Source organism: Micromys minutus (genome assembly GCF_963924665.1).
Source record: "Micromys minutus genome assembly, chromosome: 11".
Lineage (NCBI taxonomy): Eukaryota > Metazoa > Chordata > Mammalia > Rodentia > Muridae > Micromys > Micromys minutus.
In genome coordinates, this window is record NC_137980.1 from 17,946,206 (window position 1) to 17,969,994 (window position 23,789).

The window sequence follows — 23,789 nt, forward strand, 5'->3', positions numbered from 1 at the left end:
CCCGACACCTTTCCCTGCACAGTGTGTTCCTGTCATTGCTGGCAAGTCTGTTAATCTGAAACAGTATCTGCTGACTTCACCTGTGGATGAAGGATTTGGCCTTTTGACATAGTCTTAGCCTTCTGCCGTCTCCACCATCCTTCCTGTGTGTCAGTGTTTACATATAGCTATTCCGACTTCACGTTAAATCAGTACTTGAGATTCCTGTGTAAATATAGCTAAGCCTTAAGTATATATAATGACATTTCCTTCCAGCATGTTTTTTAATTCCTAGAATTAATTGCTTCATTTTTGCCTTTGCTTAGGTTTTTATGGAATTAAACTGAATTCTTTCCAGATTTTTTTAAGGAACTGCACAACCCTTTTAAATGTGTTTTTCTTTGAGTTGATGTAATTTCCCCAGAGCCAAGACTTCTTCATTATCCTCTCCCTGACTGAATAGACAGGTTTGATCATCTCCAGCTGAATGCAGATAGAGAACCTTGGACGGGCCAGACCATGGGGAAAGGAACATTATAAATTAATGTTTTTGGAAGAGCCATTGAGGGAAAAAAATGCATTTAAATTAATAGTTCATACTGCATTTTTAGTTACACCAAAGTCAGTACATGTTAGAAGAGCATACATAATTACTCCAGCTGTCCATAGCAGGTTGTTTCCTCCTTCACGAAAGAAGAGTGTGGTAAGATTAAAGACTGTGGACATTGAATAATAAGACATGGGCCTGAGAAGATGGCTTAGCCCATAAAAGTACTTGAGACCTAACTTCAGATCCCAGCACCTATTTTCAAAAAGGCTAGGCATGGTTGCATGTGACTGTAGCCCAGCATCCGGGGAAAGGGTGCACAGGGATTCAGATAGGTGGCCCGGAAGCCCGCCTAATCAACTGAGCTTCTAGTTCAGTGAAAGACCCTGTCTGAAGGCATCATTTCTGAGCAAGAGAGGCACCAGCATCTTCTCTAGTTTCTGCATGCGCATGTACAAACACACACACAGATTAAAACCCAAGGAAGAAGGGAAGGGAAAATGTATCTACAGTCCTTAAATGAAGTTAATATTCATCAGGAACTATTAAATTTTTTGTTTGTCGAGATGGAAATCAAAGTCGTAAGTTCGTTTGTGGTAGACAAAAACCACTTGCTATGTGGAGACAGAGTCTTACTGTTTCTCAGTTTTGCCTCAGACTTATGGTAGTCATCCTGCCTTAGCCTGCCATGTGTTAGGCTCACAGGTTCATACCACTCTGGCAAGATTTTTGGAGCTATTATATTGTTTTACTAGCAACTGCCCTTTCCATTTCTTGCCAACAGTTAAAGGGCTGACAAGTTATAATGTAATATGAAACATGAATAAAGAACTGCAGGTGAAGTCTAAGAGCATCACCATACACTGTGGTGAGCATTCATGTTGTTAACTGAGAGTGAAAAAAAGGAAATTATACATCACTCTTGATACATGTGTAGGCTTTCTTCGGTAGCGTCCAGTGATAACCAATAAAACCTTTAAAGTTGAAGCTGCTTTTTTATATCACATCCCAGTTTTGCACTATTTCTACAAAAATAAATTAAAAATGCCTTTCCAAAAAAAAAAAAAAGTTTACTAAGTGTAGTAGAAAATGGGGGGGGAGGGGCTAATCTGTTGTATGAAATCACTCTTTAAAACTAATTTTAGGTTTCTGTATTCATGAAACATCAATAAAGATTTTAAAAGCAGAGAAAAACATTTATGTAATGATGACACTTCAGGATGAAAGTCATCACACAGACAGTGATTGGTGCTGTGGAGGATGAGTGGGAAAAGAGGACTTGGGCAGGAAGTGACGTTGATGGAGTAACTATGTGACTTTGTGGCAGTAGTAAGGAATTGCATGCAACAGAGTGGCCCCGCCACGTGCACAGGCCTCATGCCAGCACCCACACACTGGTGTCAGTGTGGCTTTCCTTTGGGAAGACTTGATCCTTGCAGGAAACCTAAGAGAACACACAAGGGGACTTCCTGGCAGTCTGTCCTTTCATAATAAAGGTTTTAAATCTCAAGAACTTTTTAAATACTGGCATGCCCAGAATAAAGGAATATTTTGGAGTTTGGGAATATTGGGTTTTTGTTTTGTCTTTTTGTCTCATTAGGTTTTAAGCTTTGTGTACTTTGAAAGCTACAGAACCGAGTAATGTAATCATGCACTGGCTCTCCCACCCACTGGGTATTGTTTTTGTTTGTAGTACACACCAAGAGTTGTGACTGCAGCCCAGCAGAAAGCCGGGAAGACAATTACAGCCCGGATCACAGGCCGGTGTGATTTTGGTTCCAAAGCTAGAGTCAACAGCAGTTTGGCTATAATGGGAGTTTCTCCTCCCATGAGCTCGGTCATCGTGGAGAAACATCATCCAGTCACAGTGGTAAGTCTGTCAGAAGTCTGTTTCATGAGTTCGTCCCTTGTCAACCCAACATGGTCAGTCATTGTTCTGTCATTTACTGCTCTGTATGACACACACTTACAGTGCCTCCTGTTAAGAAACACGTTTTTTCCAAATGGCATAAAAAATCACCAACTAGAAAAGGTAATCCAGTGTGTGGACTGCTAAAAGAGTAAACTAATGATTCCATGGCAAAAAGAATCAGGTTACCTAGAAACCAACTGTTCGTGCAGCAGGTCCTTACGTGTATAAGAAAATGTCTGTCTGTGCCCTTGCCCTTTTATTCCTCGCCTCTTTTAATGCCATTCCCAGCATATCTCACCGTTAGATCTTTGAGTCTTTGCTTTCGAGTACGTCTGAGCACCACGTGTATTCCCGATCCAGAGAGGGTAATGTAGCCCCTGAACGGTTGTGAGCTACCATATAGGTGCTGGGAATCAAACTTCAATCCTCTGGAAGAGCAGTAAGTACTGCTGCTGAGCTATCTTTCCAGCTCTCGGATTTTGGAGAGGAAAAACTTTAAGGAACTAGAATCTTATTTAAATTTTTAGTTGAATTAAAATATGAGTACATCATTCCTCCAATGTTTTCTACCCACCCCACATCTGACTCTCCTACTCCCTCCCAGATTCAGCTTGCTTTCTATTAGTTTGTTATGGTGGAACAGAATCTATCTTAGAATCAATTTACTCTCCAAACAACTCATCCTTTCCTGATCGACTTAGTTCAGTCCGGGGTGCAGTTGAGCCTCCATCATATGTGTTCTAAGCTACAGTTTGAGGAACTAGAATCTAAGACGTGCTCTTTAACTGTCCCCTCCTAGGCTCCTTGCTGCTCTCCAGCATGGATGCACTACTTGCCTAGAACTTGGTCCCTGTGAATCAGATATCCATAAACTCCTTCTGTTAACACAGTTGGTCCTCTGTACTGCTTTATTTTGGGTTTGTTTGGGGGGCTCAGTTTTGAGACAGGGTTTCCCTGTGTAGCCCTGGCTGTCCTAGAACTCACTCTGTAGACCAGGCTAGCCTTGAACTCAGATTCGACTGCAATACGTAAAACTAGCAGAAACTATTATCGCCAATAAAGTGTGGGTCTGTTTGTGGTGCCTTTGCCCATTTGCTTTATATTTCTGGGTATTTACTGCTTCTGCAGCTAATTTTGTGCACTGCCATATCTTGTAGGTCATAATACCCATGGGAAGCCTAAGCTAATTATGTAGCTCCTCTTACCCATCCCCAAGGAAAAACAGCTTTGATAAATCATGTCATATTTGATGCTTGGCAACTGAAATTTTACACCAGCTGCAAGAGTCTCTCATTTGTGATAGCTCTCCAGATGTCTATAGTCAGAGAAACATCAATATAAGATCCCTTAAGAAAAGAGGTTACATTTCCATTTCTCCATTAGACACTTTTAAGACAGAATTGTATATGAGGACCCTGTTTTCAAGAAGTTTATTTTTTAAAGAAAATTATGCAGTCTTTGAGATACTTGGTAAATATAGTGGCTAAATGCCAATAATAATAAAAGTTTTTTGTGTATAGGTATTTTGCCCTCACATGTATCTGTGCATTACTATGTGAGTTTCTGATTTCCACAGAGATCATACTTATGAGCCACTGTGTTAGTGCTGGGAACCAAACCCAGGTCCTCTTAACTGCTGAGCCATCACTTCGTCTAACGAAGAAACTGATACTTGAAATAGTTTGCAGATAGTTCTCTAAGTGATGTCCTGTAATAGAAATCTGTCTGTACATGACTAAGAGCTTAACTTGACACACACCCCACTGCCAGCTACTAAGACATTGCAGTGGGTACAGCAAAGCCGAGAGCTTTCTCACATGTGTATAGGTACCGTGTACTTATATGTACTTATATGCACAGTGCACATTTGCACAGAGCATATGTGTAAGCCGTGTCTGCCCTGCCTGGGTTTAGTTCTTTAGCATTCACGTTTCAGTATTCCCTGAAACTTTGATCTGGTGTGCAGCTCACACTCTCCTGATGTCTGGATCTGTTCTCCACATCCAGTTCTTTCCTTGCTTAGGAAAATGTAAAGTGGCATGTTCCTTATTCCCAACATCTGGGCAAGTGGATCACGAGTTCGAGTTCATCTTGGAAAGCATAGCAAGACCCCATTGAAGGAAAGAGAAATTAAGAGAGCCCCATGTCTTCTGGGAAGGCTTCTCTTGTGTGATTATAAAGTGTCCAGTCTGCTCCCAGTGAAACCTGAGAGTTTTACCATGCTTTGAAGCAAGACCTAGGCTGGGTAGAATAAAAGGTTTATGGCTTGGAGCTGACCTTCGTCCAGACATCACAAAGTTCCTTTCTGTACTTGGCCTCTTTAGACCTTTTTCTCTCAGACCTCTTAGAGCCATGATTCCCAAGGCTCTGAAAAAAAGGGCCTTGTTTTTTAAGAGTGGTTGTTGAACCAGTGGGTTCCTTTGGGAGAAGGGCTTCTCCGTGTTTGTTTGAATGGCAACTCCACCCAGTGCATTGCTGGTATCTACAGGATGTCAGATATCTTTTGGTTTGGGTTATAGGTGTTGGAATGACACTTTATTACATATAGACTCTTAGATTATTAAAGCAGTCTCTTATCTTCACAGCAAACCATTCCTCAGGCAACTGCTGCCAAGTATCCCCGGACCATCCATCCTGAAAGTGGCATCCCAGCTTCTAGGTCTCTCGGAGCCAGGCCAGCCCACGCCCAGTCTCTCTCCAGCATTCAGTCGATAAAAGTGGTTGACTAGAGGGACCGTACACACTCAGGGCTTTCATTGCTCTAAGGACTTTCCTGGGAGCAGCAAGTTTGGGGTTTTGACTTTTCTGTACTGTCAGAACATCATGGACACATCATGTTCATCTTTTCAGAATTACAAGAGACTTCCCCATCCTTTGTAACTGTATATATAGATTATTTTAATGTTATTTTTATTTAAACAATTAAGTAGAACTTTTAATTAAAACAAAACAAACAAACATGGCTCTGAACATGTTCAGCCTGCCAATGATTGCACTGTGGAAGAATATAATCTTTCTAAAAGGAAATCATTTCCACTGTTACTGTAATTACGTAGTATTTTACGCAGAACTTTGAAAGGGAGCTTAACTTTCATTGCTAAAATTAATAGAAGCTATTTTAATTTTTAAATAAAGACCAAGAGTAACAGTGATAATTCTACACAGAACTGTCCTGCCTTCACTGTATTGGTCTTCATCTCTAGGAAACAGACAAGATCTGTACATATTTATGAGGCTAAAAGGGCAGAACGTTTCTAATTAGCACCAAAACAGAAAGGCAGTCCCTGCTGGGATGAGCCAGCTTCCATTCCTCTCTGACCTGATGGCGACTGCCGCAGCTGAGCCTGCCTCGTTCTTTCTGCTCATCGCATGTGCTGCAGAGGAGCGGCCCTTCAAGATGGCACATCTGTGTGTAAGCTTAGTGGCTGGGCCGGCATGGTGCTTCGTGGTTTTTATCCCACCACTGGGGAGGCAGAGGTAAGTGGATCCCTGTGGGGCCAGGCTGATCTAGATAGGGAGTTTTATCTAGAAAGGGAGGGAGTGAGGGAGGGAGGAAGAAACAAAGAAACCATCTGTGCAGAACCGACACAGGAGAAAAAGCTGCTCCGTGGTTTTCCTGCCGGCTGTGTTTTTAAGCCAAACATTTAGATAAATGAATTTCAAGGTCCTCATCTGTGATAAGAGTAAACTATATGTCTCTTCCCTGTGTGACACTGTCCATCTGGGCCTCTACTTCCACACATGGATGGATCTGGTCATCTGACGCCTCAATGTGTTCTACTTCTGTGCGCTCTCATTTTATTATAAAAAGTCATTTTTCTTGCTGCCTCATACTTCAGGAAGAGACTAAATGTTACATAGGGAAACATGACTCCATTTTATAACGAGTACTTACAGCTATTCTAAATTATAGGTGTATCAGGCAGTGGTCTAGCTACTACTGTAGCAACAGCTCACTTAGTTTAAGTGACCACTAGGCATCAGCAGCTTCTCTCATACCTTCCCTGTAGGCATGCTCTCGAGAACTGCCCTGTCTACTCAGGAAAGCCAGAAGGAGCAATAGGTGGACTGGAGAGATGGCTCAGTGGCTAAGAACAGTGGGGCTGCTCTTCCAGAGGTCCTGAGTTCAATTCCCAGCAACCACATAATAGCACGCTATCATCTGTAAAGTGATCTGATGCCCTCTTCTGGCACGTAGATGCACATGTAGACAGTGCCCCTATGATTAAATAATATTTAATTACAAAAAGAAGAATGGTCCCCCCCCCAGGAGACCACTCATGTGATCCAGAATAAAAGCCCCACTCTGTGGAGCTTCAGAGCTATGAAGCACATGCTGCTTGCTCCTGCAGAGGACCCTAGTTCAGGTCCCAGCACCCACTTGGCAGCTTTAAACCATCTGTAACTTAAAGAAAACTAAACACCCTCTTCTGGACTCTGCAGGCACCAGGCATGCATGTGTACTTACATACATGCAGGCAAAACACTCACCCATATTTAAATCTTTAAAATACACAGTAATGCATCAATCCATACCCCCACATGACTGCCCTGTGATACATTATTCCATCCCATCTTAGAACAGAACGTCCTTAGACCTAGATTTCAGCATGCAAGCCAAGCCTTATGGACACACTAATGTAAGCTGATGTAACTGGGACTATTGCAGGCCTCCTTTAACTCAAAGTGCCACACGTCATCCAAATAATGAAATAATTCTCATTGGCCTGAGGTAAATAGCAGTAAGTTTGATGATGAAACACACACACACACACACACACACACAGAGAGAGAGAGAGAGAGAGAGAGAGAGAGAGAGTATGCATTTGCGTTTGTTTTACATACAGAGGTCATGTTGGAGTCAGAATGCTACCATGACCAGTGGAAATGGGCTGATGAAGAGCAACTGAGATAACACTTCTTGTTTAATACTCTTTAAATCCTGGAATCTTGTGAATATACCACCTGTTTAAACATTCCTAGCATTAAGTGGGCCATTTACAATCAGGGTAAGAAAAACTGGAAGTTCATGATAGAATAACTGAATTGCGATTTTCTTACCAGCTTTTCCAAACCAGGAGTCAGAGTTGGACCCCAGGCAGGCTTACAACAGTGAAAACTGGTACTGTTCCAAACTTTCTCAGATTACAAAGGTAATGCTGGTTTGCTCTGAACAAAATAGACTGTACCAGAAAGAACAAAGAATTAAAGTTACCTACATTTAGAGTATGAAGGATTTAAGAATCCCTGGTATGTGTCTGTTTTTTTGGGGGGGGTGGTTTTGGGTTTGTTTTCAGGTTCTTTGGGGTTTGTTGTTGTTGTTGTTGTTTCTGAATAATAGATTACACTTAGATTGCCAGCAGTGAGTGAATTTCCAAACACACTTTCTCTACCACAATGAGAGTTCATGACACCACAGCTTGAGGTCAGGCACTCACGGGTGTTTCCCTCATCCACACTGTAGTGCCTGGAGGAAACATCCCGTTTATCAGAGAAGAAGCTAATTATGAGCATTTTGGTGATCCTGGCATGCTGACATCTAAGAATCCAGAATCAGAATATCAGAGCAGCATCTCCTACCATGATGATCCCATGGTCACTTCAGTGTTTAAGCAGGGACAGAGCCCTTTCCAGCTAGGGTGTTCCATGTGTGCACCAAGTGACAAATGGGGAAGTCACACACAGTTTGCCTCAAGAGAAAGGCAAAGCATCTGTGTGTCTTTGAGCAGTGGGGAGGCGGTGTGTTGATGTCCATCCCTGGAGGGGCGCTGTCTGTGCTGGAAATGGTCTGCTGCAGAATAGCTGTGGCCATCAGGAGCCAACATTAACACGGAAGGAGAGGGAAGCCACGGAACTGGTCCTCTCCTTAGGACACTGCACATTTCTTGGAGCTTGAGTCCGTTTTACTTTTGAACTGTCGAATCTTTTCTGAAAAGAAAGCAGGATAGTATTATATGTCTTAGAGCTGCTATTGCTATGAAACACCATAACTAAAAGCCACTTGGAAAGGAAAAGGGTTCTTTCAGTTATATATCCTGAATCCCAGTCCACTGATGAAAGGCCAAGGCAGGAACTCACACTGGGCAGGAATCTGGAGGCAGGAGCTGATGCAGAGACCATGAAAGAGTGTTGCTTACTGGCTTGCTCCTATGGCTTGCTCCTCCTGCTTTCTTCTAGATCTCAGGACCACCAGTGTTGGGGTGGTATCACCCAAGTGGGCTGGGCCCTCCCATATCACTAGTTAAGAAAATGCCTCACAAGCTTGCCTAGAGCCAGATCTTATGGAAGCATTTTCTCAGTTGGCAGTCCCTCAGATGACTCGCCGTATCAAACTGACATAGAGGCTAGCCAGCACACATTGAAGATGAACAGCTGGTGTCCTTAAATGTGCTTTGCTGCTCCAGTCACCAGTGTCTTATCCACAGCAGCCTTTAGAAGTGCATGTTATTTTCTTTAAGGGGACACAATGATGCAATGAGGCTGTCGAACCTAAGATGGCAGATCCGGAGCCAAGGCAAGCCTGGCCTCACAGCACAGCCCTGACCGCTTTCTCACACTGCCTTAGCCTTCCCTTACAGTTTGCCTAGATACACTTTCAATGGAAAGACTGTGTTTAAAATTGCAGAACCTACTGTCCTGCAGTATTCAGCCAGTCCTATTTCTGCCTGCACCAACGCTGGTCCAGCTGCCAGAATGACTCAGGCAAGTGCTTGGCTCTCAGTGGAACTGTGTCTGAAAACAATGGCCGATGCCTCTCCACTTTGTTCTTCAGTAACCATCATCACATGAGAGTTTTGTAATAGCCTCAGGTGGCAAAGCATCCGCCTGTGTACCCTACCTGGAGAGAACATTTCACAGCCAAGAAGGGATGGAGTTTGCTAATAGAAGCAGGCAGCTTTTGTAGGAAGATATTTCTTTCTTGCTCAGTTGTTGAGAAGAGTCCTGAGTTGTAGAAGATGTAGAGCATTCACATCCCACCTGCCTGTCCACAGCCACATGGAAATACCCTCACACTCATCAGATGCTGTGGTGGTTTGTTTACCCCCCATAGACTCATGTGTTTGAATGCTTGCCCCATGGAGACTGGCACAATTAGGAGGTGTGGCCTTGTTGGAGTAGGTGTGTCACTGTGGGGGTGGTCTTTGAGGGAGTGCTCAAGCTCCACCCAGTGTGGGATAGTCTCCTCCTGGCTGCCTTTGACTTTAGGGTTAGGGTTAGGGTTGGGTTAGGGTTAGGTTAGGGTTAGGGTTAGGGTTGGGTTAGGGTTAGGGTTAGGGTTGGGTTAGGGTTAGGGTTAGGTCTGCATGCTGCCAAGCTTCCCACCATGATGGTAATGGACTAAACCTCCGAAACTGTGAGCCAGCCCCAATTAAACATTTTTCCTTATAAGAGTTGCAGTGGTCATGGTGTCTCCTCACAGCAATGAAACCCAACCCAAGACAGATGCCGAAATGAGTGAGCATCGACTTAACCGGGGCAGAAGCTATGGGGTGCACAAAAGCCCCTTCCCCAGATCCATGTTTTTTGGCCAACCAACCTCCATTCAGGCTGCTGCTATTTATGGGGTAACTCCTTACCCCACCATTGAAGGAAGAAGGGATTTCTGTGGATCTGTAGCAAACTCACCAGCTAGGTCTGGGAATCCTGCACGCACCAGCTCTACATGCAGTTGCTTGGCAGGGTCAGGCTGTGTCATCAGAGCCCCATGCAGCCAGATGAGCAGAGCCCTGTATGCATGCTCATGGAAGCTGTCCTTACCTGTGTCGGGGATAAAAGGACCAGGGTAATGCATTACGGTCTGGTGTCCATCTGTCCTCCCAGATCTGTCAGGTCAAAAGCCCAGTGATGGGAGGAAGGCCTATGATTCCTCACTGAGGTTGTGCTGTAATGGCCACCATTTGGACACAAGGCAACCCGACCTGCTTCTCTTGTTCTAGGAAACATCTAGGCACTCAGGTTAGGAATGGGGGATTATGAAGTACTGAATGGCTTTGATGCCTGCCTAGAGGTGACAGACAGTCCCCCACAAGATACAGTGTTCTCTAGCAGGTCATGTTTTCCCTGGGCATCTTGTGAAAATTCAGATTTTGAGTCAAATCACTTTGAATAACAGTCTACAGTGTGGCAAGTTCCCTGCTGTTTTGTAAGTCACTGAGCATCAAGCATGTCATTAATGCCATGCTAGTGAGATTATATGTGATGGTTTGCAAATGATGTCCTCTCAGAACTCTCCCCACCCCCAACATGGTAGGGGGAGTCTTTCTGGGCAGAAACCTTCAGTACTAAGCTTTTCTGGGGGCAGGCAAGGCCTTTCATCCCAGAACAGTCTGCAGATTTTGGTGAAAAGCTAGACTGACATTCCAGAGGTAAGCTAGGGATTGTATCTTTGTATCTTTGGTTCCCACTCAATTGTGAAGCCTTCTTTTCTTTGGGGCGGGGGGGGGGGCAGCAAATTAGTCAACCATTACAAGCAGATTCTCAGGAGTCTAGCTCTCGGCCAAATTCCCAGCCACTTTTGCAGAATAAGCCATGCTAACTCCCCTTATTGGAATGATCTCTGGCCTCTGCCTATTGTGGGCACCGGGCACTTGCTTTTGAGGAAGGACCGCTACTCCTAACTTTGACTGGCTTCTTCCTGTCCGTGTGATCTGGCCCCACTCACCTGACCACTGTTCCTCGATGGCTCTGATCTGGTCCTCTGTAAAGCTCCAGAAGCGGGCCAGCCTCTGCCAGTCCTTCTTTTTCAGCTGCCGGTAGGCCAGGTTCCAGAGGAGCATGCGGATGTGCCTGGTCTCCAGACTATGGTCCTGCTTGAAAGTCACTGAAGAGCTTACTGCCGAGTCCTGGATGCTCTCATGGTGATCCTAAGTTGAAAAATAGCGGTGGGAATGGAAGCCATGACTTACCAGGAGGTTTAGTTGAGACGTCCCATCTCATCTACTCTGATGTGTATTTCAGTCTTCCATTTAAATAAACGCCAACCTTAATGGACAACACTCTTAAAAACCAGATGGGAGTTAATGCCAGGGAAGGAAATGGGCAAAGGGGTATGGGACCTGCCTTTCTAAAGTTTTGAGAAGAACCCAGTGGGCCTGCTCTCGGCCTTCACCTTGGATCACATCATCAGCCTCCTCCGAAAAGCTCTGCACATAACTGAGGAGCTGTGCCAAGGAAAGGGTGGCCCTTCTTGTGTTGGGCCTCATGAGTTATCCGCAACTGTTCAAACAGCCCTAAGATGCAGTCTCCGTGCAGCCTGGCCTTTCCTGCCATGAAGCCTTGTTTCCAGGAATACTAAGAGTCAAGCAGGAGCACCAGAAAATTTACCTTCCTTCCCGTTTTCTCATAAAGTGACACACCCAGTAAGATCAAAACCTCAGACAGCATGAGCAGAGAACAGGGCAGGCTGAGCCTGCATTCATCTTGGCTCTGGGCTTTTTTATTTCTCAGAGAATCTTGCACCCATGCACTCTGGGATTCAGGAGAGAATGGACACACAGACTTATAGACAGAAGAGGGGACTCGGAAAGCCCAGTCTTCTCTCACAGTGGAAGCGTTGGGACTGACCTAGTGGCTGGTGTGGCAGAGGTGGCGGAGTAAACAGCAGACAGCAGGGTCGTCGAGGGGACACGGCCACTGCAGAGGACTGCTGCACAAACCTGACTGATCACGTGAGCTTGCTCCCTGGGACCCAGGACTTGTACCACAAACAACTTAGGGAAAGCAAAGAATCAGACGTGTTCAGGCCAAGTTGCCTGCTCAACAGAAACAATGGGAAAGACCCTGCCTGAAAGTGACAGCCAGCACTGACTCTCTCTCCCTCTCTCTCTCTCTCTCTCCAAAAGTTATGCACATGCACTTGCTCGCTCTCTCACTCTCTTATTCTCCCTTCCTCTCTTTTTCTCTCTCCCTCTCTCCTTCTTTCTTGCTCCCTCTCTTCCTCTCCCCCCACACACCACACACAATAATAATAAGTATATAAAATTAATAGCATAGGGCAGATTTAAGAAACAGTTTTAAGGATTAAACAGAATTCTACCTTTATATAAGAAACTGTTGCTGTTTGGGCGGGAACAGACTTTGTTGTTCTACATGCAAGAACACTTGCAAGGAGTGGTGGCTCTGAAAGAATCCATATGTGGTCATGTGCTGCTGGGTGGATCATCGTGGGCCACATGTAAGACAATGGTCAAGGTGTGTGGCCCATGTAAGACTGGCCACTGGTATCGATAGAGTGATCACATTGCCTAATGACACGTCTTGGGTTTCCTTGTCATCAATTGACATAACTATAGGTCCAGACTGCCAAGCAGGATTATGAGGGGAAAGTAGACAATGAACATTTTTGCTTTAAGGATTTACAAAAGAACTTCCTGGGCTGGAGAGATGGCTCAGAGGTTAAGAGCACCAACTGCTCTTCCAGAGGTCCTGAGTTCAATTCCCAGCAACCACATGGTGGCTCACAACTATCTGTAATGAGTTCCGATGCCCTCTTCTGGTGTGTCTGAAGACAGCTATAGTGTACTCATATATAATAAATAAATAAAATTTTAAAAGAAGAAAAAAGAACTTCCCAGGATTGGCCAGTGGCCACAATCTGAGTTTGTGGCCTCCCCACAGTAGACACCTGAGATGTGAGGACATGTATTCTGGTATGACACATTGGCCCAGAAGAAGCAACGCACACAGCAGGGAAACTAAGAAACAGCATAGATATAGAAGTTGTGGCTGATGTCCCGTGTCTGAGCATCTTGCCTTATAGCTCAGACTTGAATCCTGGAGGGGGAAGGGTAGTCTGTGAAGAGCTGTGACTGGCAGACAAGCTAAAGACTAGTGTGCTTTCCATGTGTGACACTCATTGGAGCCTCTGCGACAGCCCATGGTCAGAGACCATGAAACAGAGGTCACAGTAGAGCCAGCCATTGGGGCTGGCATGCTAGGCTAGCAAAACCACCATGGACTGAGGCTGTCTGGCCCATATTCTCAGATCTGATTGTGAATGCCCACAAAGGAAGAGAAGAACAGACACTGTCCGTTCCATGAACAGGGATGGCAGATGACACTGGACAGTCATCGCTGTACTGACCAAGGTTTGCTACAACAGGGAAAAGAAAGAATTATACAGACCGAACATTGCCTATTGCAAAATGGAGGGAGAAGGTGCCAAAGAAGCCCCTGATTGGCCGGAACTGGCCTTTCTTACCTCTCTCCGGGTGTAGTACCTCTCAGCTTTGATGATCATATCCACAATGAGGCTGTGGTGGCTCCTGGCAGCCACAGCCAGGGCCGTCTTTCCTTGCTGAATTAAAAAGGGGGGAGAATTAAAATGAATAAATAAAAAGTGATGTCGTGTGGTAGGCTGAGCCCCAGCTTTGCACTGAGCCTGAACTTCGATCCTGCTTTGGCCACCTGAGTGAACTAAGGACAGGCCCTTGGTCACTGGGGAGGTCTTTGCAGTTACACCAGGTGTCATGGTGAGCCCTTAGGAGGTATGCCCCCCTAACATTTCCAAGCTCCCTGGTCAGGAGTGTGACCTACACTCTGGCCAATGGTATGTGAATGGAAAGACACATTCCTTTCCTGAGAAAGATCTTCAAAGAGGGGAAGGGTAACTTTCTCTTTCCATTCTTCCACTTCCCAAGGGAAAAGCAAAAAGAGAGCCAGAATCTGGACATTGGACACTGCCACCAACCAAGGTTAAAGTGTTCCAATAATAACCAAATTGGGTGAATAAGAAAAGGACTGATCTGGACACCATTTGGGACATATGCTGTCTGCAGCTCTGGTTGCATTGTACACAAGTTACACAGGTAACCCCTGCTCATGATGACCATCTTACACAGCAAACTTTGGCCCCTTGATTTTATGCAAGGCACAGCTTCTATTTCTGCATCTATACATGTTCTAATAAGGGAAGTAGTTTATATATGCTTTCTTTTTTAAAGCATGAGTGTGTGTGTGTGTGTGTCCATGCGTGCATGCTCATGTACATGTGTGTATGCCATGTATGAGTGTGTGCCCTTACACATAGATAAGCAGTCATGCAGAAGCCAGAAGACAACCTCAGTTATCTTTAGGAACATATAGCACCTCCTTTGGGACAGGGTCTCTCATTGGCCTGGGGTTTATCCTTTAGACTAGATCAGTTGGACAGCAAGCCCCAGGGATGCTTTTGTCTCTACCTCAGCACTCTGGAGTTATAAGTACATGCCACCATGCCTAGCATTGTGCCCAACCTTGGCATTTTTATCTGGGTACTAGGAATGAGACTCATATCATCACACTTTCAAGACAAGCTATCTCTCCCCAGGAACCAGATTTGCATGTCTAATTCAGAGACTCTAAAGTTAATTAAACATAATGGTCAGAAATAACTCCAGAAAATAATTGCAATGCTAGAAACCTGTGTTTCTAACCCCTAAGATCCAGAAACGCCTCTCAATAACTCTTACATGTCTGGATAGCAGCTATAAGTACAATTCTCAGCAACACAAACAGCATGGCTTTTGGTGCAGGCACTAAGACCCAGGGGAGCTAGGAAATAGGCACTGGAAGTAACCAGCCTGTAAGCAGGGAGCTGGTAATGAAATTAGGAAGGATTGCATTTGGCAGGCGTTTAGCAAGCCTCTAATTGCATACTGTCTGCATTCTGCCTTGTAAAGCCATTTGAATCACCATAATTAGCCTATTTTGGGACTGCAGCATTCTAAAAGTCAGAACTTTCAAAGTGGAGAAACTTTCCTTAAGGAGTAACATATTGAAGTGAAGTTGCCATTTGCCCTTGACAGAGAGGCAGGCGGAGGCCAAGAGCTTTGGTGTTCCCTGGTTAGAGTTTTATCAATCCTCTCTCTTGGTTCCTCTCCCTCCCTCCCTCCCTCCCTCCCTCTTTTCCTCTTGCTCCCTCTTCCTTTCCCCCTTCCCTCTCCCCTACATCTCCCCCTTCCCCTCTCCTTTCCCCTATCCATCTCCCCCTCCTTCTCTCCCTCCAGCTTCTCACTATGTAAGCCTGGCTGGCCTGGAACCCTAGATCTTGCTGTGTAGATCAGGCTGCACACAAACTCCTGGGGATCTACCTGCCTTACTCCAGAGTGCCAAGACCAAAGGTGAGCGCCATCATTCCTGGCTACCAATCCCGATCTTAGCACAGATCTAATACTGAGAAATACTTACCTTTGTTTGTTAGGTTTGCTTTGCTCTTTTAAGAACGAGGGAGCAGGTAAAAAGGAAGGGTAGTGTTTATCCATTAGCTGTGGGTCAGACCCTCAGAATGAAGGACTGAGGGAGAAGGGAAAGTGGGGGAGATTGCATCCTGAGGACTAACAACCCTAGGCTTTTGGTTTAAAACAAGCAAAGTTACATGGTAGTGTTGACCTTGACAACAGTCCGCTCGAACCAGGGCCCACTGAGTTCCTACAGAGTCTCTACCCAAGTCGTGGAGGATTTAAGTGTGAGTGGAAACAGAATAAGGTACTCTAAAAAGAATTCAGGGGAACGAGGAAAGGTGGATGTTAATAAACATAACCAGCCAAATCTGGGGACACAGTGGCATTGCACCCCAGCCTAAGCCCTAGGGTAGGTGGCCATGTTTCCCTGCACAGGTGTTACTGTGTTCACCACATTGTCCACATCTGGTCTCATTTTTATGATTTAAAAGGAAATCCTGACAAATAGAGAAAAGAAAAAAATGACACCATGACCTCAGATCATATGTGTGCGGAACTGAGGGCTCTGAACTAGAACATGGTGAATTGACCTCAGATCATACGTGTGCAGAACTCATGGCTCTGAACTAGAACCCGGTGAATGAACCATGTAAACGAAAGTGGCAGGTTTGAGGTCGCAGACATAGCTCAGCGGTGTAGCAGTTGCCTACCAAGGGCAAGGCCCTGGATTCTATGCCCAGTACCAAAAAGGGCACACTGTGATTTATAAAGATGCCTTGGCATTCTGCACCGTAAAAAGGAACTGGCATGTGCTGTTAACAGTCTGTTTATTCTGAATCAACTCGCTCCCAGCCCAGGACCCCTGGAAGAGTAGCAGGAGAAACCAGCTTGAGTCAAGGTTTTAGGAAGTGTCCAAGCTGAGCCCACACAGGCAGAGTGCAGAGAAACACAAGGGATGCAAGAAGGAAAAGTATCACTTGCTAAACACCAAGGTTGACACCAGAGCAGAGCAGCAAGACTGAAGAACACACACACACACCAAACACCACACACACATCACACATATCACACACACATTAAACACCACACACACACACCAAACACCATTCAGTACACACATACATCACACATATCATACACACACACACCAAACACCACACACTCACACCCCACACATATCACACACATACCAGACACCACCCAGTACATACACACACATCACACATACACACCAAACACCACACACACACACACCAAACACCACACACATGCACATACTACACATATCACACACACACCAAACACCACATACACACACCAAACACCACCCAGCACACATACACACACATCACACATATCACACACACACATCACACATATCACACACACACCAAACACCACACACATACACCAAACACCACACACACACACCACACATATCACACACACACCAAACACCACACACACACACCAAACACCACCCAGCACACACATCACACACACACACCAAACACCACACACACCACACATATCACACACACCAAACACCACACACACACACACCACACATATCACACATACACCAAACACCACACACACACACCAAACACCACCCAGTACACACACACACACTCCACACATATCACACACATACCAAACACCACATACACATACACATACACCAAATACCACCCAGTACACACACACCACACCCCATGTACACATCACACATACACACCAAACACCACACACACACACACACATCACACACATCACACACATATCACGCACATAAAATTAGAAAACATAATAAAAATAAAATATACTTTAAATGTTCAAGCCACCAAGTTATTGTATGCATATACTTGGCACAGTAGTACAAAAACAAATAAGTTAGAGGCAAATGTAAATGGGAAATTATTCCTATAGATCTTCACATATAAACATTATACTTGGACCATGAGAACTTAGAATCTCGAAAACTATCACTGAATTGTTTGAATCCTAAAGACCAATATTTAATAGTAATCCCTATAGACAGATCTTGTTAGGAAGTCGTTTCCCGAGTTCAGCCATCCTGCTGGCTGCATCAAAACTGAGTTCCTGTTCCCAGGTCCCCAAACCCACTCCTGCCCTGTTTCCCGGGTGTTTCATGTCTGTCTGTTAACCAGGAAAGGACATAAGGAGAAAAGATCCAGTCATTAAACTAAGGCACACAAGCCGTACGTGTGTTGCTTGTGTTGACATAAGCTTATTACTGCAGCTTGCCCCCTCCTTTGTCCCTTCCTTTATCATTCTAAACTTCCAGGCCAGAGTTCAGGAAGGGACGTGACTGCAAAACCAGGTGACCCAGATAGGCCCAGTGACCAATGCTAACTTCCTCATGTCGAAATACGATGGGCGCCCCTTGCTTTGTGTTTCCATCCTATAAGCATGTTGTACAATCTCCCTTCGGGGACACAGTTCAGATCCCGAACTGGACGCCTCCCTGGAGGCTCAGAAAATAAAGCATTCATCTGAAGCTTCTGTATCTGAAGTGAGTTTTCTCAGCTTCCACCTCAACCAAACAATCTCAATCAAAATTGAGCTGTAGGGCTAGGGAGATGGCTTCGGTCAGGAAAGTGTTTGCCATGCAAGCCCCGTTGTGAAAGGCTTGGCCCTGTAATGCAGGGCTGAGGAGACAGGCAAGAGGATCCCTGGGGCTTGCTGGTCAACCAGGCTAGCTAGATTGAAAGCTCTGGGCTCAGTGAGAGACCCTGCCTCAAAAACATAAGGTAGGGTGCAGTCGGGACATTGACCACTGGCCTCCAGGCCTCCATGTGCTACACACACACACACACACACACACACACACACACACACACCCCACACACACACACACACACTCAGACACACTCACTAATGAATACACACAAACTGTTAGCATTCTGTCTAAGCTCCACCCCACAGTTACCTGACAACACCAAGATATACCTAACACTTTAAAAGGGGCTGTTATCCCCTTCTTCTCTCTCTTGCTCTCTCTTGCTCTTGTTCCCTGCCCCTGCTTTCTCCCGATTCCCTCCCCCCCCCCCAAGTGCTCGTGGTCGGCCTCTACTTCTCTACTCTTCTCTGTCTCTCTGTCTGTCTGTCTGTCTCTCTCTCTCTCTCTCTCTCTCTCTCTCTCTCTCTCTCTCTCTCTCTACTACCCTGTTAACTTCCGTCACCATTCCTTGAATAAACTCTATTCTCTACTAACACCATCATGTGGCTGGTCCCTCAGGGGGAAGGTCTGCCTCAACATGGCCTGCCAGAGGCAACCCCTTTCCCATACCTCACCACACCTCCCATACCCCACCTCTTTGTCTTTTTATAAACACATCACACACATACACAAATAGATAAATAGATGATAGATGGATAGATAGATAGATAGATAGATAGATAGATAGATAATTAAGTGTTTTGAAGATGCAGTTCATGCCCATCTCTCAGAAGGAATTCTGATGTTCCTATTGTACTTGTCAGCCAATGGGGCAATCCCCACTGCCATCTCAGAAAACAAGGAAGTCGGGCAGCTACCTTGTCCGTGATTTTCAGGTTGCAGCCAGCCTTCAGGAGTGTCTCCACCAGCTCCACATTTCCCAGGTCAGCAGCTACGTGCAGAGGGGTCTGCTGCCTCTGCCACGAGAGAGGTGAACTGTCATGGAAGCCACATAGGTGGGAACACCATACAGGCTTTGGGGGAAATGGGTAAAACACATATCCTTATGTGGGCACAGGGGACAGTTGTTACAGCAGAATTTAAACTATTGACAGACGAGAGGAAGTTATGGTTAGGTCATAGGCAGTCCAAGCATCCAGAAATGATCTCAAGCTGCACTGTCTGAGGATTTCCAGGGGTTAGATAAGAGCCAGGAACTTGTGAAACAAGTTCCCACTGCCATAGGAGTCATTTCCCTCATCTGTGACTGAAGGGACATATGGTTACCATAGGCACCTATCACATCAAAGCCCACCTGGCCTCCAGGCTCCCTCAGGTCACAGGTACCTGTTATACAGGTCCTGGCCTCCCCACTCCACACCCTCTTTCCTTCAGCTACGAGTACTCCTTAGAATCCACTTGATTTTGACACACACACCTTGGCCCCCCTCCCCTCCCTCACCCCCTTCCCCTCCTCCTTCCCCCTTGTTCTCTCTGTGCTCTGTTCTCTCTTTCTAGCTATCCTCTACTCTCTGGCTGCCCACTCTTCACCCCGGTGTGCTCGCACCCTCTCTCACAGATGGGCCTGGCTGTGTCCATTCTGCCCGCTTTCTTTCCTCTCTGCTCTAGATTCCTCCAGATGCCCCCAACCCCCCTTATCCACAATAAAAAACCTTCCCCCTTGTAATGGAGTGGTCACATCAGCAATTTCTTTACTGTGCCCCCCTCTCATACAGTTACATGTTTGGTAATGAGACATTATATAAACTATATATAAATACATAGGAATACTTGGCAACTATCAAATCAGGTTCAGAGCTAGGTGTGGTCATGGGTCTGTAGGTCCAGCTGCCTGGAGACCAGGGCAGAAGGGCTTTGTAAGCCTAGCGGTTTGAGACCCATCTGAGAAGTGTAATGAGATTTTGTCAAAAAGGGTTTCCTTCAGTGCTTGGTACCTAGAGTAGTCTAATTCATAGACAGGAAGGATAGTGTTTTCCAGGGGCTTAGAGACTGGGAAGTGGGAAGTTCTGTGATGTCACAGAACTGTACACTTAAAAATAGTTTAAAAAAAACTAATGTCATATGCATTTTACCATATGCATAAATAATTTCAAAGATTTCTATAAAGGAAAAGCTATTTGTGACATAATATTAGCTTTAGGGGGGATCTGGAGAGATGGCTCAGTGGTTAAGAGCACTGGCTGATCTCCCAAAGGATCCTGTTCAATTCCCAACCCCCACAAGCTCACAACTGTAACTCCAGCTCCAGGGAACCCCACACCCTCACACAGACATACATGCAGGAAAAACACAAACACGCATAAAATCAAAACAAATCAATTTTTTAAGAAAGCTTTAGGAGACACTATATCTGGCTACGCTTAATTTTATAAAGTCAAGGAAGACGAGAAAAAAAAATACATCGGTATGATTAAAAATGATATTAAAGATGGGGTGACTAAAGTTTATTTTATTGCCTTTTTACTCCTTTTCCCATTTTCTACATGATTGTGTATTAAGAAGTAAATGGCCAAATTTCTTAGTGGAGTCATCACACTTTCTATCAAGAAGATAAATGTGTAAACCACATAAATGGAGGATCCCATCACCCTGACCGCCCACAGAAAGGACTGTTGTGAAGACATCTTCGCGTCTGTGATCCAGACCCACCCCCACCCCCCACCCTCCTCCCCGACACACACACAGAAGAAGCCACTTCCCTGGGTCAAGAGCTGCTGCACCTTTGCATGAAGCACAAGGTCTCTTCCTACCAGAACAGGCAAAGCCAAGTTGTCATCAGAAGTGCCAGCAGGTGGCAGTGTGCCTCTCCGAGGGCTTATCACCCAGGCACAAAAACCAAGAGCCTCAGGAAAGGCTGTCTACACAGACACAGGCACAGGCACAAGTGTGCTGTGTCAACAAAAGCATGCTTTGTCAATACCGCTCTAAGTCAAGAACACAGAAACACCAAAACAAAAGTCACCTTTCTTCAGTGGGGCCAAATGAACATTTACTTCTTAAAGCCATGTTTATATGTCCTGGTTTTATATACTTTATGTGAAAAAATATAAATTCTACCATTTTATATGTATATTACTGGTGTAACAAAAGTTTGAACCAATATGGCTGAGCTGTATAACTGATTGGCAGACATGACAAACACTCCCCTAGTGTGGATCAAGCCGGTTCTGGAGAAGCCAAAAATCATACATGAACACAAGGCTTTGTCTATATAAGAAAAGATTTGAAGCATTAGTAAGTTTGAATATGCAAATGCTTTTAATAACCAGTGAGTTCTGCTCCCATCTTGTGGGCTGGCATGACACAGAAGTGGGGGGAAGGGGGGAATGCTGGTAAGTCTCCTTGTTTCCATCAAAAATTAACCAAGAGGCCGGAGCTGGAAAAAACCTGAAGGGATCGAGTCATGCTGTTTCAACAGGTAAGGAAATGGCCATAGGGGAGGTTGGGACAGATGTGCTCTTGCATAATGGATTTCCCTAATCTAGAGGGCACAGATAGAGGTGGCCTGGACAAGAGGCAACCCGGAGGTGTGTGGCTCCCCACCCCCAGCCCCTGCACCCCTAGGAAGTGCACCAGAGGCAGAGGGTCACAACCGCAGCCCACGGGTCACTCCGCCCTGTTCTATCTCCGGTGGTGACAGGTGGCTTTCACACGGTATTTGATCCTGTCCCAGTTTGTTGACGACCTGGTGATCTTGTTTGTTTGGGGTTTTTTGTTTTGTTTTTGATTTTTTTTTTTTTTTTTTTTTTTTTTTATTCTAAGAGGTCTCTTTTGCCTTCTGGCACAGAAAGATACTTAATGTGGAAACAAAGCTTCCTTCTTATGGGGACCAGCTTCTGGCCAAGAACAACATTTCACACTGTAGGAGTGGCTTTTGATTTAAAGGGCAATTTGCTTTAGTGTTGTTTATTCAAAGCTCTAGCTTCGCCTATTAAGAATGAACAAGTTGATTACATACGCACAGAACCCCAGCTTTGCCTCTGCAAAAACCAGCCGTGGGGGGACAGCAGAGAGGTTATAAAACTAATGAAAAAGGTACACATGTCGTCCCCACCCCACCCCCCAGGAATTGTTTTAGGCACCTTGAACCTAAGCAGAACTTCCTGCTGACACATCGTGTTGAAACCCGGAAATTTCACGTTGAAACACAAGTGCAGCCAGACTCCAGCCTGCTTACCTGATCTAAGCTATCAATATCATGCCGAGCACTTAATAAGCTGTTCACGATGGCGGGACGGTTGCTGATAACTGCTAAGTGAAGAGGGGGCTCCTTAGGCTGCAGAAAGAAAAGCATCTAGCTTCAGCATTCAAATCCCTGATCTCTGAGAGCTACAACAGTCCACCCAGTGTTGGAACCACAGGAAGCCCTGAGCAGTCACCACCCTCTGCCAGCTGCCAGTCATTCTGGACATACATAACAAGCACCAACTAAGGGCCAGTCCCTCGGGGGCTAGAGATTTGTCTTTTTTAATTAAGTGACGCGGGTGCTTAGTTTCAAAGTTTAAGTGGTTTCGAGGAAATGTCAAATGTGCGGCAAGGAAGGGTCAACCCTTCCAGAAGCTAGAAAAGGCTTCCTTGAAGAAATGACAGCTGAGCTCAGTCACCGATGAGGAACTGTTAAGGCTCCACAGAGGACTTCTCCAAGCCTTCCGGGAGCCACAGGACAAAAGGCACGGCCACAGAGGAGGAAATGTATACACAGCATTTCCTGACCAGATGTGAGCTACACTAAGTTCTCTAGATCCCTGGCAGGGCTGGTGTCTCTGATTACTTGGGCCTCATGATGGGCTGTGACTAGTCTCAACAGCCTGATCCTTCATCCCCCCTCTTACTAAACAACAGCCTTCCTCACCTCCCCCCACCTGGGCCTCCTGACCCCTCTCCCCTCCTCTCTTCCCTCCCCCTCTAACTCAGACCCTCAGACACAGTCCACCATACCCTGTCTCAAATGTACCTGCCGCCTCAACTCCACCCAGCCAACAGTGGCTTGTGGAGCTCTGGGGGGAGAAAAAGCAGCTCAGGACTGGGGAAGAAAGCAATGTGCAAAGTGTTGTGGATTTTCCTTCGTGGTTTGTATTGTGATGTTAATTCCACTTCCCGAAGGGCTGCCTAGTCACATACTCAGGTGACCTCGTCAGAACCTTCTTCCCATTTTAATTTGTAAAATAAAGGTGAGAGCCTGTAATTGGGCAGGGGAAGGAAAGGTGGAAAGAGAGGGTCTGAGGAGAAGGAGGAGAAGGGAGAGAGAAGGGGACAGAGAAAGGATCAAGATGGAGCTCGGGAAGGATGAGCAGGATCCAGGTGGACTTAATTGACATTCGGCGGCTATGATCATTTTAAGGATTTTACAGGTCTTTTATTCCACATGGAAGGACAGTTTGTATCTTTGTCTATATTGGATGTAATCTTATTGTGTAGAGGGTTTTTGGATTGAGAATTGAATATATAAACCTGTATGAAAATCTACCAGGCCTTAGAGTCATGTTT

General features: G+C 45.4%; 2 protein-coding genes across 4 annotated transcripts in view; one reads left to right on the forward strand and one right to left on the reverse strand.

The window, feature by feature from the left end:
- The window catches only part of POC5 (POC5 centriolar protein), a 30,371-nt gene extending 24,712 nt beyond the window's left edge, over nucleotides 1-5,659 (forward strand). For all 3 annotated transcript variants that reach the window (XM_080924761.1, XM_080924763.1, XM_080924762.1), the window contains 2 exons: nucleotides 2,220-2,396; nucleotides 5,024-5,659. In XM_080924761.1, coding sequence (XP_080780887.1) covers nucleotides 2,220-2,396; nucleotides 5,024-5,167 — 321 coding nt within the window. In that variant the 3' untranslated portion in view covers nucleotides 5,168-5,659. The remainder of the gene's footprint in view (nucleotides 1-2,219; nucleotides 2,397-5,023) is intronic.
- Nucleotides 5,660-8,304: 2,645 nt separating this feature from the next.
- The window catches only part of ANKDD1B (ankyrin repeat and death domain containing 1B), a gene marked incomplete at both ends in the record, with an annotated part of 49,135 nt that continues 33,650 nt past the window's right edge, over nucleotides 8,305-23,789 (reverse strand). Inside the window, 6 exons of the mRNA XM_080924821.1 lie at nucleotides 8,305-8,366; nucleotides 10,065-10,196; nucleotides 11,101-11,302; nucleotides 13,639-13,734; nucleotides 19,160-19,258; nucleotides 22,480-22,578. Coding sequence (XP_080780947.1) covers nucleotides 8,305-8,366; nucleotides 10,065-10,196; nucleotides 11,101-11,302; nucleotides 13,639-13,734; nucleotides 19,160-19,258; nucleotides 22,480-22,578 — 690 coding nt within the window. The remainder of the gene's footprint in view (nucleotides 8,367-10,064; nucleotides 10,197-11,100; nucleotides 11,303-13,638; nucleotides 13,735-19,159; nucleotides 19,259-22,479; nucleotides 22,579-23,789) is intronic.